The sequence below is a fragment of the Pteropus vampyrus genome, unplaced genomic scaffold, assembly GCF_000151845.1.
Source record: "Pteropus vampyrus isolate Shadow unplaced genomic scaffold, Pvam_2.0 Scaffold39, whole genome shotgun sequence".
Taxonomy (NCBI): Eukaryota; Metazoa; Chordata; class Mammalia; order Chiroptera; family Pteropodidae; genus Pteropus; species Pteropus vampyrus.
In genome coordinates, this window is record NW_011888820.1 from 5909991 (window position 1) to 5924951 (window position 14961).

A 14961-nucleotide genomic window follows, 5' to 3' on the forward strand; every position below is an offset into this window, starting at 1 on the left:
GGCTAAGTACTAAATACAGAGTTATAATAAAGATAGATACAATCCTTGATCTCATGAAGACTTATGAAGGAAGTGACATGAAATCAATATAAAAATGAAATAAATATAAAATTTCAAGTTCTGATATGACAGTGTCTGTGGTTAGGAGTGGACATTCAGGATCTTAGAGAAAACTTCTGGGAGGAAGTGACATTTCAGCTGAGACAAAGCATTAGCCAAGAATCAAGATGCGGGGGGAAGGCAACGGCAGGAGTTGGAGACATTCTAGCCAAAGGTAGCATGTGTGAAGGCCTTGAGGTAAGAAAGGTCTTAAAACGGAACTAAGAAGTCCACATGTGGTCAGAGCCTAATGAACGATGGGGCAGGAACACAAAATAAAGCTGTAGAAACAGCACAGTTCTCTTTAGCTGCTCTGTGGACACAGGAACATGAGTTGTTTGGCTACTTCAGGAATTCAGGTGAGAGCTGATGATGACTTAGCCTAGGGTGTTGGTAACAGAGATGAGGATAAGGTATAAAGAGCAGAACTTGGTGATAGGAAGGACGTGGAGTGGTGAGGGAGGGGGTCAAGGACGATTCTCAGATTTCTAGCTTTGAGCAACTGCACTAGTTGTGCTGTTTTCTAAGATGGGGAAGACTTGAGAAAGGGTATGCTCTTGAGTGTTAAGATGAATAGTTCCATTCTGGGCACATCAAATTCAAAATGCTTATATCTAAATGGGTAAGTCAAGATGAATATATAGGTCTGGGTCTCACAAGAGAAATCTGGGCTGAGACATACATTTGTGCGGCATTAACATACATTCAAAGTCGTCAGAATTAGTATAGGGTTATAAAATAGACCCAGGGCTGGCCCTGAGGCAGTACCATGTTTAGGGGTTAGAGGAGAAGGAACTGGAGAATGAGTGCCTGGAGACCCTAGCGAAATGACCAGAGAGTATGGTGCCATGGACACAGATCAGAGGAAATGTCAAGAATAAAGGTGTGAAAAACTGGAATGCCGAGAGGTTGAGTAGGATGAGGGCTGAAAAATATCTATTTTACTTGGCAGTGTGGATTTAGTCTGATAACCTTGGAAAGAACACATTCGGTGTAGTAGTAGGGGTGGCGGAGTGTATAGATGATAGAGATAGGATGTGTTTCTAGAAGTCTGACTTTGAAGACTAGGAGAAAAATAATGGGTAGGCTAGAAATAGAAATAATGTGTTGAGAGGGGTCTCTTTAAAAGATGGATTATATTTGAATGTTTAGGATTGTGATCCAGTAGGAAGAGGGAGGTTGAAGAAGCAGGAGAGATGACAAGGGCAAGTGTAAATCCTGAAGGAGAAATAGGCACCAGGAGATGGGACGCTGGCCCCATGTTCAGAGGGTGAGGCTTAATAGGAGGGGGCACTTCTCTGTTTCAGGAAGAAATTGAATGCAGTCAAAGACAAGTTTGTAGGTGCTAATGGGAAGATGAAGGAGCTACAGTCCGTTAGCTTATATCTTTTATCTTCTCAATAAAACACCAGGCAAGCTTATTAAGCCTATCACATGAGAAAGAGGAATAAAGAGAGAGAAAAGGTTAATTTTAAGAGTCTGCTTAGCCCTTTGTCTCTTCATGCTTTCAGTTAAACTGAGTTCCTAAAATCAAGATGAAGGCTCCTAGAACCCTTTGCCTTCATGATTCCCAAACACAAGAATGACTTGATACTCTTTTCGAGGTGGTAAGTAAAACTTCTAGTGGGATCCTTCTGCGGATTCCTAGCCTTATAATCATCTTGAGCGGCCTTAGTTGACCTCCTCAGCAGCTCTGCTGATGTCATGGAAACCAGCCTCGACCTCACAAACTGCCCCCTGATGATGCTGGCAGCTGGGCCACTAATGTTCAACTCCATGTGCCACTTATCTTGGTGCCAACCATGCCTGCACATCAGGGCGGAATTCTAGGATCCCACAGCTTCCAGGTGTACCAAGCACAACTTTAAGGTAACAGGACCAGTTCTCTTCTGCTCTGTTGATTCTAGAGGCCAAGCCAAAGGAATCTCCGTGTGTATATATTGCATGTGTGGAATAAGTGTGTGCTGAAGGTCTGGGGAGTTAAAAATTTTAGAGCAGTAATATCACCATTGAAATTGGTGTACAGCCTCCTAATATAAAAAAATTTAAAGGATGATACTTATCTATGCAAGTTACAATCTAACAATTATTTTTAAAAATCGGCCTCGAATTATAATTATATGTCACATATCTGTGGTGGGGGAGATCATAATAGATATAGCTACCTCTCCCAGAACCCAAAGACCAAAGCAAAAATCGGTGGTCATTGCATTGGTGCTCCAATGTGTAACTTTCCGCTTCTCGAAAAGGAAAAATACTGATTGTAGCTTCTGTGAAAGGAGACAATCACGTATTATAAATTCAAATATTTTTCAAGGCTAAAATGAACAAAACTACAATATGTCCAACTCTCAGAGAATTAATCTAGCTTAAATGATTTTATGTCTTCATAAGCCTGTTTCTCCCCGTCACTCCCATTTCCCTGCTTCCAGCCCCAAACATATACTGTATTTTCTAGTGATAGATGCTTAGTAAATCTTTGTTTCTTGACCAAATGAACATTCACAGTTCTTAGAAATCTGAATCCCAAGGTCAGCAACTAAAATCTCTTCCAAAGTTCTTAAAACTTCACCAAAGGTAGAGTAATGCAAACTGGAAGGAATTCCTATTGAAACAGAGGTGATTGTCCTATGAATAAAATCTCGCTGCTGAATTTTAGATACAAGTTTATCTTAATGACCAAGTGGAACATTGAGAGTGTTCGACTTAGGGTACCATCTCTTGCTCTCCATTTATATTATGTAATTCACCTCCCTCTTTCAAATGTTACCTCTGTGAAGCCATATTATATAAATAAAAGTCTTATTAATTAAAGAAGGGCCTAATAAATTCAGTAACTCATTAAGTTTCCAATATTCCTGCTCCAAGTTCCAGTTCTGATGCCATGATCCTGTCATTTAAAGTCCTCAAGAAGCTCTCACATCCCAGGCTACTTTTGTTAAACAGAGAAGGTAAAAGCATAAAAGTTATCACTGGTCTGAACCTAAAGCTTTATGAAATCAGAGGCAGAGGGATAATCAGGCAAAGGATAGGGAGGCACTGGGGTCAAGAACTTTGATTAGAAAAAGAAAACTGCCTTCTAAGGTTAGAATACCTCCTGGCCTATCCAAGGTGATATCTTTCTTCTCTTGATTAGAAAACTTCTAAATTGTAGACAAAGCAGGTATTGGAAATAACCTACCATCCAAGTGCCAGGTCAGGTAACGCCTGTGCTTTCCTTTTTTCTCTCTAACTGTAGTGGCTGGAAAAAATGAGTGGCTGCCTCAACATGTGGGTTTTTCTATCTTGCCCCCAATGCTCCCTAGTTACTTGGTTTTGCTCTGTGACCTGGTAGCCATCTGACCACAAGGGTCAGGCGTGATGCCAGACAGAGAAGCACAGGGACATCCTCTCTTCATGTCCTTCACCAGGGACACCAGGGACATCCTCTCTTCATGTCCTTCAAGAATGTCATTCTTACAAGAATTTGCAAAGAGATTTAATCAAACACTTTACCTTCCAATCAATACCCTTCTAAAAAAGGAATCAGAAAAAAAAAAAAAAAAAACAGTTTTATCTCAAATGAGAAAAGAAAAAAAAAAATTTTCAGCTAAGCTACTATTCCTTTCAGAAACAGAATCTTATTTGGAATTTGTTCTTTGACTTATGTTTTTCAGCCCTGTATCTCAGAATATGCAATTAAACAATTAATATGCCAAGCATATATTTAAAATACCAATAGTTTATTTTAAAATTCAGATACATGAAGGTACTTGAATATTAACAGCATTTCCAAATGAATGTCCAAGTCTTTCTTATAGTTAAAATGAGCAAAACAAAACTCCAAATTATAGGTAACAGTCTCTCTAATAGTTGGCCAATAAGTTGGATTGGAAAAATTCTTTTACATGGCATCCAGTGATTTCCAAAAACAATTTCATTTCAAACAATGATCCTTCCAGATGTGACATTTGGGTAGAATTGTTTGAAAACACAAGAAGTAAATGTGAAATACCAGTGGTTTCTAGACAATCAAACTTTGTAATTGTTGAGGTTTGAGACTGAACTATGCAGTTACTCTTATATATTAAAATGCTATTTATGCTTTGCATGTGTAGGACATGCCTGGGGGTGGGGATTTAATGATACACATTCAGTCTCAGTCAAGATTGCTGAAAGTGTGCTTCAAATGACCACAGGCAAAATTCTGATTTTGGGAAATAAGTTTTTTGTGACCTAGCCCATAATCTAATCTCCTTTTTCTTTCAGCGCCTTCTCTACTCTCCCTGCCCCTACCAACCCCTACCCCCTGATATTATTGGAAGGGAGTTGGGAAAATCTGATAAATTCTTTCATAGAAAAATCTCTCATAGGACTATTTGCATTTTGAAAATGGATTAGGGAGAGGGCGGTGTTTAACCCAAAGACTGAACTTTTGAGGTAATGGAGAGACCAGAAGTAAGAATTTTTCTGATTTCTCTCAAATCCCACGCAGTGGCTGACTGTGTGGACACATAAGGCAGAGCATGGTACTCTGCTGATGACCTTAACCCCCCATTTCTAGAAGCAGCTGGAATGAGATCTGGAATCAGATAATAGATGTTCAATGAAAGCACAGGTCTTTGAGCAAATTATTTTACTGCCCCCAGCCTCATTTCCCCACTGTGAGAGGCTGAAATGAAAGAATGCCTACAAATGAAGGACCTGGGATGGTGCCTGACAAATTATTACTTGTCAGCTCTTTCCTGCTCCCTTTATAGCGGCAGTGCCTGTAGACCCACTGTCTGGTTCGCCACTTATTAATTGCTCCGTGCCTCAGTTTCCTGGTTTGTGAAGTGGTGGAGGCATTGAGTCTTGATTAGAGGATTATTATGAGAATGATTAAGTGCTTATTAGTCTAGGGCTTAGAAAGTACTTAGAAAGTGCTAGGTAATTGTCAGCTGCTATTTGGTCATTTTCAATATTGCAGTATTCACAAGGATTTCTGAAAGAGGTTTTACTCTTTTTTCCTCAAGTATGGGGAGAAAAACTTTCTCTCTTATTTCTCCATCCAAACTTTCTGCATTCTATGATATGCCTTGCACACTTACCACAGACATTTCAATTATTTGGCCTAATGGAAGGGATCAGGACTGTGGAAAATCTAAAACAGCAGCTAAGGCCCAAATTCTTTGTTTAATTTTGTCGTACAGAAAGAGGAATACTGTCAATGGAATGACACCCATTCTGGCAGCTGCACAGTCACATAAACAGGATTGACCCTGTTTTTGACAGCCTGGGATCCAGTTGGGAGTGAGGGCAGCAAAAACTCCAGCAAGTAAATCACTCGAGAATTAAGCATGGTTACTATGTGCATGTGATCTTGGAAATCATTCTCATTCCTTAAATTAGGCACTTCTGCTGCCTACGTAGAGGCTCCAAGCCACCTATCAAGTTCTGTTATAATTGCCTAAGTGCCTAAATTCAAAAAGAATAGGGAATTTTGAGTGTGACAATCTCTAATGTATCACTATATACTTTTTTCCTAGAATACCTCCCCTACTACCTGACAAGATATTTTAATTCCAGTCAGAGATTCAGTCCTTTGACTCAAAGCACTTACTCGATAGGAAGTCCCAGCTAAAATGCAAAGATTCTCTGAATAGGTAACAAACCCTTTTAGCCACTGGCACTTTCATTCAAATTAACCATAAGTTTAGCTCACTCCTAAGAAATGAGCTAAATACCTTTTATTGGGGAGATGAATGGGGAGAAGGAGTAAGAAAATAGGCTGCTCAGGGTCACAAGCTCAGAAGCTTTCAGGGGCTCAGCAGGCTGCATATTGGGCAATAGGGGGTGGTGGAGTCTGTGGTTTCTTGGAGAGTAAGTCTCACCTAAAGATATTCACATTTAAAGCTTTTAAGAACCTTGTGCTGGTCGAGGGAAACATGCCCGTCCGTTAGCTGAATTGGTTGTTGGTCCATCAGTTTGCAATCTAAGATCCAGTGTACAAGGCAGAGGGGGAGCGGGGGTTGTTCTGGAGGGCAGCCTGGCTGAGATGCTGTAAAGAGGGCAGCCTGGGTCATGAAGGACCCATGAAGGGAACCACATAGTTGTATGATGGTCGTATGCAGCAGCCACTGCACACATCCTTTATGCCTAAACACAGGGTAGCTCGCCCCAGCTGCAAACCACCATTTGGATCACCCGTGGAAGTCTGCAGAACAACGAGGCCATTCTTGTGGAGCAGACATCTGTAAGCCAAACCTTCTAAGAATTTTACAGGGCCACAAAACGTCCAGCATCCTAGAGAGGTTCCACATCTGGAGAGTAGTTTTCAAAACTAATCAGTCTGAGTTCAAACATACCAATGGGCAGAAAAGTCAAGAAAATGCTTCCTGCACTCAGCGAGTCCCTTTCTCACTCTGCCCGTTTCTTGACAAGTTTCAGGGGGAATGGGCTCTGTGTGTGCCAAACGAGGATCTGTCGACCTGACTTGTTGCCCCAGAGAAAATGCTGAGGAAAAAGTAAAAAACGTTTCTCAAATAAAGATGGTGAGTTAGGTATGATCATTCCCACGATTAGGGCCAGTTCCCAGTTTGAACCCAGCACAGTGCCTGGCACATTGCCTGTAACCAGAAAATTCTTTCTGAGCAAACAGCATCTGGGCTACAATTGTCCTGACAGACAGCCCTTCCTCCAGATGCATTTCTAGTTAACTCAGTTCTCATCTCTCAAATCACTCTCAGCTGTTTTCAGCAGATGTCTCTGGTATCTTTCTGCTCACCATGCAACTTGAGTATCAATATTGAGAATCCCATTGCTTTATTGGCTTTTGTGAAGTTGAAAAATATCTGATAAAACCCAGATATTTACAGAATGGCCATACCGTGATCATTACCAGTCATGCTCCATCTGAGAAACAAAGTACCATTAGCACACTGGGTCAGCTCTAGGTCAAGTCCTGAGACGAGGTAAGGATTGTCATGTGTGTCTGTCCTATGGCCACCATTTTCAAATTTTGCATCTTGTGACTTGTGTCATTGCAGATTAATAACCACAACCAGATAGTTTGAAAGTGTGTTAAGGTGGAGTACCTTTTTTTAATTTACTCAGAATCATGGTTGCATTTCAGGATGCTTTCTCACCTCTGGGCTCCTTGTCTTCTGTTTGACTCTTAAGTGAATAAATGTCCCCAAACAAACACAGGACATTTGGCTGTTTTGATACAGGGATCGGGTATGATACAACCTAAAAAAAATAAAGACCATTAAACTTTCTGTAGTTTTGTTTGTTTCCAAGTAGTTCGTGAAACATGTTCCTTGGAGGAAAGAGCCAGATATTTCATTTGCATACATATTTGGTAATAAAAAAGGCATCTTTTACATTTTGATATGGTTACTTGGGCACAGCCCACTAATCTGGCTTCCTCAAAAAGAACAGATCAACTGCTCTATGACAGCAAATAAACCTAGCCAACTCCTGCCTTCCGATAAGTGAACGTGGAAGGCTTCCTCTCCTCCTTGGCAGTAGCAGACAGGTAATTGTACTTGTGACCTTCTAGAGCCAAAGCTCTCTGCTCTTTCTTCCTGAGCAGAATGAGCCTAAAGATGATAATTTTATGCTAGCAAGAGGTCAAAGCCAAAGCCAAAGAAAGTATAAAGGAATGAATAGTTTGAGGCAGAGTGAGCCTTTGGTATTGCTGAAATCAGCTGAGGAAAGTGACCTACTGAACTTTTATGTCTTTTATGCACTCACTCAACTCACTCACTCACATACTAAAGGAATATGAAGCTCCTCTTACCGAAAGATGAGAAACTGGTGTCAGTTATGGCTCCAGCAGAACAGATGCCATGCACACAGGTATAGAAGAATAGACCTGCTTTTAATCTATCCATCTCTGCTTCAGGGCTCAGGCCCAGGCGGTCTAGACTTGGACTTTCTGGATGAAATTGTATGTGAATGGCATGGCTGCCCAGTGTACTTTTCTCTGGCAAAAATTTTAATGGCCAAGGGTTTTCTATTTTTCTTTAGTTCTTTTTCTTCTTTCGGTTTTCTTCTATGATTTTTTTTTCAACTGGAGATTTTCTTGGGAGATAAAGACTTAAGAATCTAGATCACTTAAAAATATTCTCTAGTTCCTTGCAAAAGTCACTCTAAAATACATTATTCGATTTTGGAATTTCATCTGACAATGTGTCCTACTGACTGAACTGAATGCATTACATGGGCGTGGCAATGAGAAAGTACTCCGCTAAACTAGGTCTGCTTGAGTGGTTTTTAATCTACTTTATTAAGGAATAGTATACAAACAATAAACTGCATGCATTAAACACATGCGATTCAAAGAGTTTTGATAGTTTTATATACCTGTCATATCACCAGCATAATCAAGATACAGAACATCTCATCACCCTCAAATCTTCTTTATCCTCTTTATTCTTCCTTCCACCTCCATTTTCCAGGCAACTACTGATTTCATTTTTTAATCATTACAGCTTAGTTCGGATTTTACATAAATGGAATCGGGCCGTAATTTACTCTCTTGTGTCTGGCTTCTTTCAGCGTAATAATTCTGGGTCTCATCCATGTTGCTGCAAGTAGCAGCAGTGCTTTTTTCACTGCTGAGTAATAGTCCATTGAATGGCAGTATCGCACTTTATTCACAGATGTTTCCAGTTGCATTAGTGTGGTTATTATCACTTGAGAGTTCTTCAGTCTATTTCTGTGCAGGCAGAACCGGTTTATATTTCTTCAATATGGAAGAAGCAAGATGTTTTAGTGTATGAAAATCATAAATTGCTCCCAGGCTCATTTCTTGATCTGATTAAGTCCTCATTCATGAACTGAGTTCTCAACAAGATCAAGACACTTTTCATTCCTTTTTTCACTGCCTTCTCTCTGCCTGACTCTTACAACACGATGCCTTAATGGGATCGATGCAGCTCTGTTGGCATAGAAAGTACATGCTTCTAATACTGTCTTCTGCCAAATCCCTACCCAGCTACCGAAGCATGGCTAGCTTCTAATGACAGGCATATGGAGTCTGGGGTTAGGACCAAGGTAGGAAGGTAGGAGGACACATGGAAAAGATGCCAGCATTAACAGTGTTCTCAAAGTCTGACAACTCATGTTTCAGTCCTGTATTGAACAGACTGATCCTCACTTTTAGAATTCCTCTAGTCAGTCTCTTCACTATGGACTTTATAGCTTTCATGTTAAGATGAGACAGTGCTATTAAACGGTTGTTAAACAGATCACGTTGTTTGCTCGAGGGAGTTTTCCCCTCATCAGTACAGTTTTACTCAGTCAATAAATCCACTTCGAATATCTCCCACTCCACTGGCTTCTGGTCAAAACTCTTCCCTTTCTTTCTCCTTCAAGCTCCTATGGCACTCTGTCTCCCTATCATGGCACTTATAAAGTTTGCCTTCTAATTTAATTAGTAGTTTATATGCTCATCTTTATTACTAGGGAAAGGTAAGTACTGGGGTTGGAGGTCCACATAACTTCCAATGTGATAAAGGTGCTATATTTAATTTAAATACGTATTGTTGGAAGGAACAGATAATAAAGTTATGGAGGCAGCAAAGTTGAAGACTGGCCTCTAGCGTGGGGAATGGTGTTGAGTTTGGTCTGGCTAGCAGACTTGTTTCATGGGGCTAAGGTCAGGCATGAATGAAGTCAGTATAAACTATTTGACCTTTATTCTGTAGCCATGGAGAACCACAGAAATTCCTGATATCACGTCAGACAGGCCACGTTTGCACAAACCATAGTCAAGTGCAGAAGAGGATGGGGCAGATGGGAGACTGAAAATTTATGGTGATTTGTCAGTATAGCTACAATGGGCAACCCCTGACCCAAGGGATAGTTCAATCCAGCCATCCCCCAAATTGTCTTTTGGTTGCTACTTTCGACACAAAACGACTAATACCATATGGTCTTATTTAGTTATTTGTGAATTCATTTTTTGACTAATGCAATTGAGCCAAGAAAACAAGCCTGAACAAAATTAAAATATCTAGAAGAGCTATATTTAGATTATCTTATGGTAGAAACAGACTCATGCTAAATTCTGTCCTTAGATTATTTTTCTAGGCCTTTGTTGCTTTGTTGCTGCTTTTTAAAGTAATGGAGCATAAATCTAGATCTTCAATGAAATCGCATCATACAAGCGTTTAACTAGTATATATTCAACTATGCACAGTCAACAAGATAACAGCGTTATTGCAATAATGTAATGTAAGGTACTATAAATTATTTCGTTTTGCATTGTATTTTTATTTTATGCCATCAAAGTTATATTTATTCCTAATATTCTAATTTATTACTAATTAATTACTAATTAATTTTAATTACTAATTAATTACAATGCTAAACTGTTATATACAAAAAATATTATCTTTTATTGGTTATTTAAGGAATTTTCAGAAAGTTATTTGGGCTCCCCTTGAGTTTTTCTTTTAGGACTGATTTTATTACTTCCTACTTAAGTTTTGACTCTGGGGTTGATTTTTTAAAATTATTTTGTTGTTCTTATAAAAATGACATAAAATTATTATAAAAATTCAAACTTAGGAAAGTATAAAATCAGCACAAAAATTACCTCCAAATTACTTTGACTTTAGTGAACATCATTTCAGACATATCTCTATGTATACAAACATTAATAGACATGCAGATTTTTTCATAGAAGTGAGATCATCATATCCAAATTAATAAGATATTATTTTAATTTTACTTGAATTTGACGAGAAGAAACCAAAGTGAAACTAATGACATTGCCGAACTTTAGAAAAATATTTGTTCACTAAAAGGATATTAGTTTTTAAAGGACCCACTAAAGTTTAAAAAAAGATAAATTATTAAAAGATTTGAATAAAAAATTAGCATCATGTTTTAATTTCACACTGCTCCAATTTGGTCATTTCTTACGTTAATCCCACAATAAATATCAAGGAATAATAGTGTGAAATTATAGTCGTGTAATATTATTTACAGGAGAGTTAGGAGAACATGATCCAAGGATCCAACATGATCCAACACTGTGTGCCATGAAAGGTGAAGAATTTCCTATCATTGAAATCATTGCACCTCTCCTCTTGCCGATTTTTATAAGTATTTTTATTGGTCAAGGTGTATTCCTTTTATATTCTCTTCTTTAATCATAATTTCTATAGTCATTTTGCCTCAGTTCTGTATTTAAATGAATTCATTGCCAGTCTTATAGTCACAGCTTTAATATTCCTGAGCTTTTTGTTTTTTCACCTTTTGATTACTCGTATTGTATTCACTGATGTTTTTCAAAAAGGTTTGGAAGTAGAGTGACTATATAATTGATTGACTAAACAGGGACAATTTAAAGAGCAAAAGACAATAGATATAATAGAGACTGTTTTAGGCAAAGTAGGATTTAAGATTACCCTAAAGCCAGAAGTGGCATATTTCATAAGTTCTTGTGTGTTTCAACTCAGTACTTTCTGAGGCATTAAATGGTGCCAAATGGCTCCTTATACAAAGGAGCACCTATTTGAAAAAAAGTTTGGCTCTGACTAAAGGCCCAACAGCTCACTTTCTGGAGCTAATGGATGGGTTTTAGGGAGCCCACCAATCATTCAGAATTATATCCATAATTCTATATACATGTGTTTTTTTCTGGGGAGATGATCATGGCAGTCGTTAGATTTTCAAAAAGGTCTATTGCCCCATAAAAGCACTTACTAATTTCTGTTTCACCTCAAATCTTCAAAAAGCTACATCCTTGGATCATGTTCTCCTAACTCTCCTGTAAATAATATTACACAACTATAATTTCACACTATTATTCCTTGATATTTATTGTGGGATTAACGTAAGAAATGACCAAATGTAGAGTGTTTCTGATCTTTTGTAAAACTGCTAGTAATGACCTCCATTTTAGTTTTAATATCTCTTCTGTCAAGATTCATGCAATAATATTTAATGTTAGAAATGTTTTTTTCCTTCTGACCAATTGTCACACTTCCCTTCTGTAGCTCTATTAGCTATTGAGTTGTGTAGTTCGCTGTGGATTCCTTTCAGCCTGAGCCATCAGGGATGTCGTCGAGAACGATTTGAAGCTCTTTGAAATAAACATCCTAGTCTAAGTTTTCTGGAACTGTGTCCACTCTTCTTCTATCAATACCTCTCTAAAGGTTGTCCACAAAACCACCCTTTTTTTTTGGTTCTTATTCTTTGCCCCTTGCTTTAATGGTGGTATTATAGCTATTTATTTTAAATTGTAAAATTGAATGGATGAATGATAGGTCATCTACCCTGATTAAGAAAATATCTGCTAAATGTTCACTTGCATTTGCATTGCAAGTCTTGGCCTAAGAGAGTGAACAGGCAGTGTCCTTGACAAAGAAAAGACATTAACAAAAAGGAGAAAAAAATTCAGTGTGGAAAATTAATGATACTTCCACTAGTGTCCAGCAAAATGATTGAAAACATGTGAAAGTAAGTGGATTCAAGTTAAAAGAAATACATGCATGAAAGCTTTCCCTTCAGGGCAAGTGTTCAAGTGCCTCTGTCTATATCCAGCCTAAATAGAAATTCCTAGGAAACTGAAAGAATAAAAGCAAAATCGTGATGAGCCCTAATAAGCTTCTGTGTGTAGGGGCATGTGGTTGACCCCATCAAACCATTCACACCTGAAAGAGTACGTACATAGATTCAGAGATTAACTTTTTAAAAAATGCTTTACCCTAATGTTAAAAAAAGTAATGCCTCGCCCCCAAAACATGTGACATGGCGATGGGAAAACTGTTGATCGAATGTTTTACTCTGCAGAAACTTTAGACTTACCAACATACTCTTTGCCTTCCTTTGATCACACTTCCCTGGAGTTGGCAGGCCCTGGCAAGGCCCCTTGTAGACGGGCACTTGGACAAAACTTCTACTGTCCTGCCTTGCTCTGTTATGCCATGTCACATTAGCACATAATCCAGGAAGAGCCCTCTGCCCTTTCTGCCAGGGCTAAGTCCTCCTCTTCCTGTTCTTCCTCTTCATCCCCCACACATCCACTTCCATCTGAAAACACTGGAGAAAGAGGCTGAAGGATAAAATCTTGGCAGTTGAGTAGTGGCAATAACCACAAGTTAGGGATTGTTTTGCTTTCCCTGGAAGTTTCAGAGTGTCAATCACAAAATTAATAATAATAAAAACAAAAATGATAGAGATTCTCTTATCTTCGTTCAGACCCACAGGGACTCATCTTTCTATTCAGCTGTGTCTGGGTTGCTTGCACTTCCCTAGAGCATGGTTTAGGAGTAAGATGTTCAAAACCTAAGAAAATGGAGTATGTTGCAGGTTCAACTACAGTTCAACCGCAAATACAGAGTATGCAGCAAGCTTTGGAAAATATAATATAGACTATCTTAGCCTTTTTATGGTATTAATTTTCTCCCACATCGCTTTAAGTTATTTTGTGCATGTCTTCTGGCCTCTGTCTGCCTGTTTTCTTCAAATTTTTCCTTCCAAAAGAAACCTTCTGACAATATGACGTGAATGCCTTCATTTATGACCCATGCCATTTATTTTGCTTATATGCTTGGTTAAATACTGGATTTGGCTCATACTTTCCATATGGAATTTTAATAAATTCATTATTCTCAAAGTAAAAAAGAATAACTTCTCATTTTTAAACTAAAAAACCTGCACTTAATTAATCTTTTAAGTAAATAAATATGTAAAAATATAGTAAAGAACTATTGGGTATTTTGAAAATTATTGCTTCTGCTTTATATTTTCTTTTTGGTCTTGAATTCCCCAAATAGTTTTAAAGTTACTTTTTCGCTGTTAGGTGCTACGTGGCTAATAACAAGGAAGGATAAACAGCTATTTAGTTATTTTGATGACTGCAGTCTATTGACATAATTTAGTACAGAAAAATAGAATTAAAATATTCTACCTCGAATAATGTGCTTTTTAAAAAAACTTGGATCATCCAGGGAGTAACTCCATTTTCCATTTTGCTTGATCTGTATTAACTGTGGATTTACTCATCTAGAATCTGCTCAGGTATGCAGAATTTATAAATGTGTTTCCTTCTGATTTTGATCTTGCTCTGTGCTCTCTTCACTGTAGGTGTAACTAACCCCTAATAATGTTAGTTAAAAACAGGCTGATTTTAAAACATGTGCACATTTCGCCATGTTTTATTTCCCTGAAGGAGACCACACCGCCAACGTAGTTTCTACTTTCATGCCACTCAGTGCTACTTAAAAACATATTGAAAAACGTCATTTAATTCCCCCCAAATTTCTTGCAGCTCAACTTAACTGGGTCTTTTCCATTATTGGGTGAGCATTCTTCCCTAATTGAATCACCATTACATTCCTCACAGTGCCTAATCCCAGGATTGCTTGCTATTCTGTTTCCCAGAATTTGAATCTCTTCGTTCTCTGAAGATCACTTTGCCTCATCCTCAGAAGACTAAATTCATGTTATGTGAGGTCTACTAACGCCTCCCTTCTCTACAACAACCTTTCTATAACTTCATCTATTTCCTCTTTCTTTCCTTTCCTCAGAGGCTAACGTCTTCAATTGATCCCATCTCCTCCTGCCTCCTGAGACCTTTTCTTTGATAATCCCTTTTTTCTTAGGCCTGCAATCTCTCTCTCTCTGCCAAAGACACTCCTATCCTAAAAACAACAATGAAACAAATTTTTCTTCAACTCCACTTACCTCTCGAAGTGCATTCCTCTTCTCCTCGACCTAATCTTTAATCCAAACAATTTAGTTTTTATCCTCATTACTCCATTGGTACTAAACTCTCAAAAGTCACTGGTTTATAATCTATTGGTAACCAAATCTAAGTACCTTTCTCTGCCACCCATTTCCCTCTGTAGCGTTTGACAGAGTAGATGACACCATCTTTCT

The 14961-nt window shown here is 38.4% G+C and overlaps 1 protein-coding gene across 19 annotated transcripts in view; it reads left to right on the forward strand.

Moving 5' to 3' along the window:
• Positions 1-14961, forward strand: part of LOC105290868 (zinc finger protein 474) — a 140474-nt gene that overhangs the window by 116614 nt on the left and 8899 nt on the right. The window contains exon 1 of one of the 19 annotated variants that reach the window (XM_023529588.1): positions 6504-6611. The exons of the other annotated variants lie outside the window; for them this stretch is intronic. Within the exon in view, the coding sequence (XP_023385356.1) occupies positions 6513-6611 (99 nt within the window). The 5' untranslated portion in view covers positions 6504-6512. Of the gene's footprint in view, positions 1-6503; positions 6612-14961 lie in introns of those variants that run through there. 19 annotated transcript variants of the gene reach the window in all.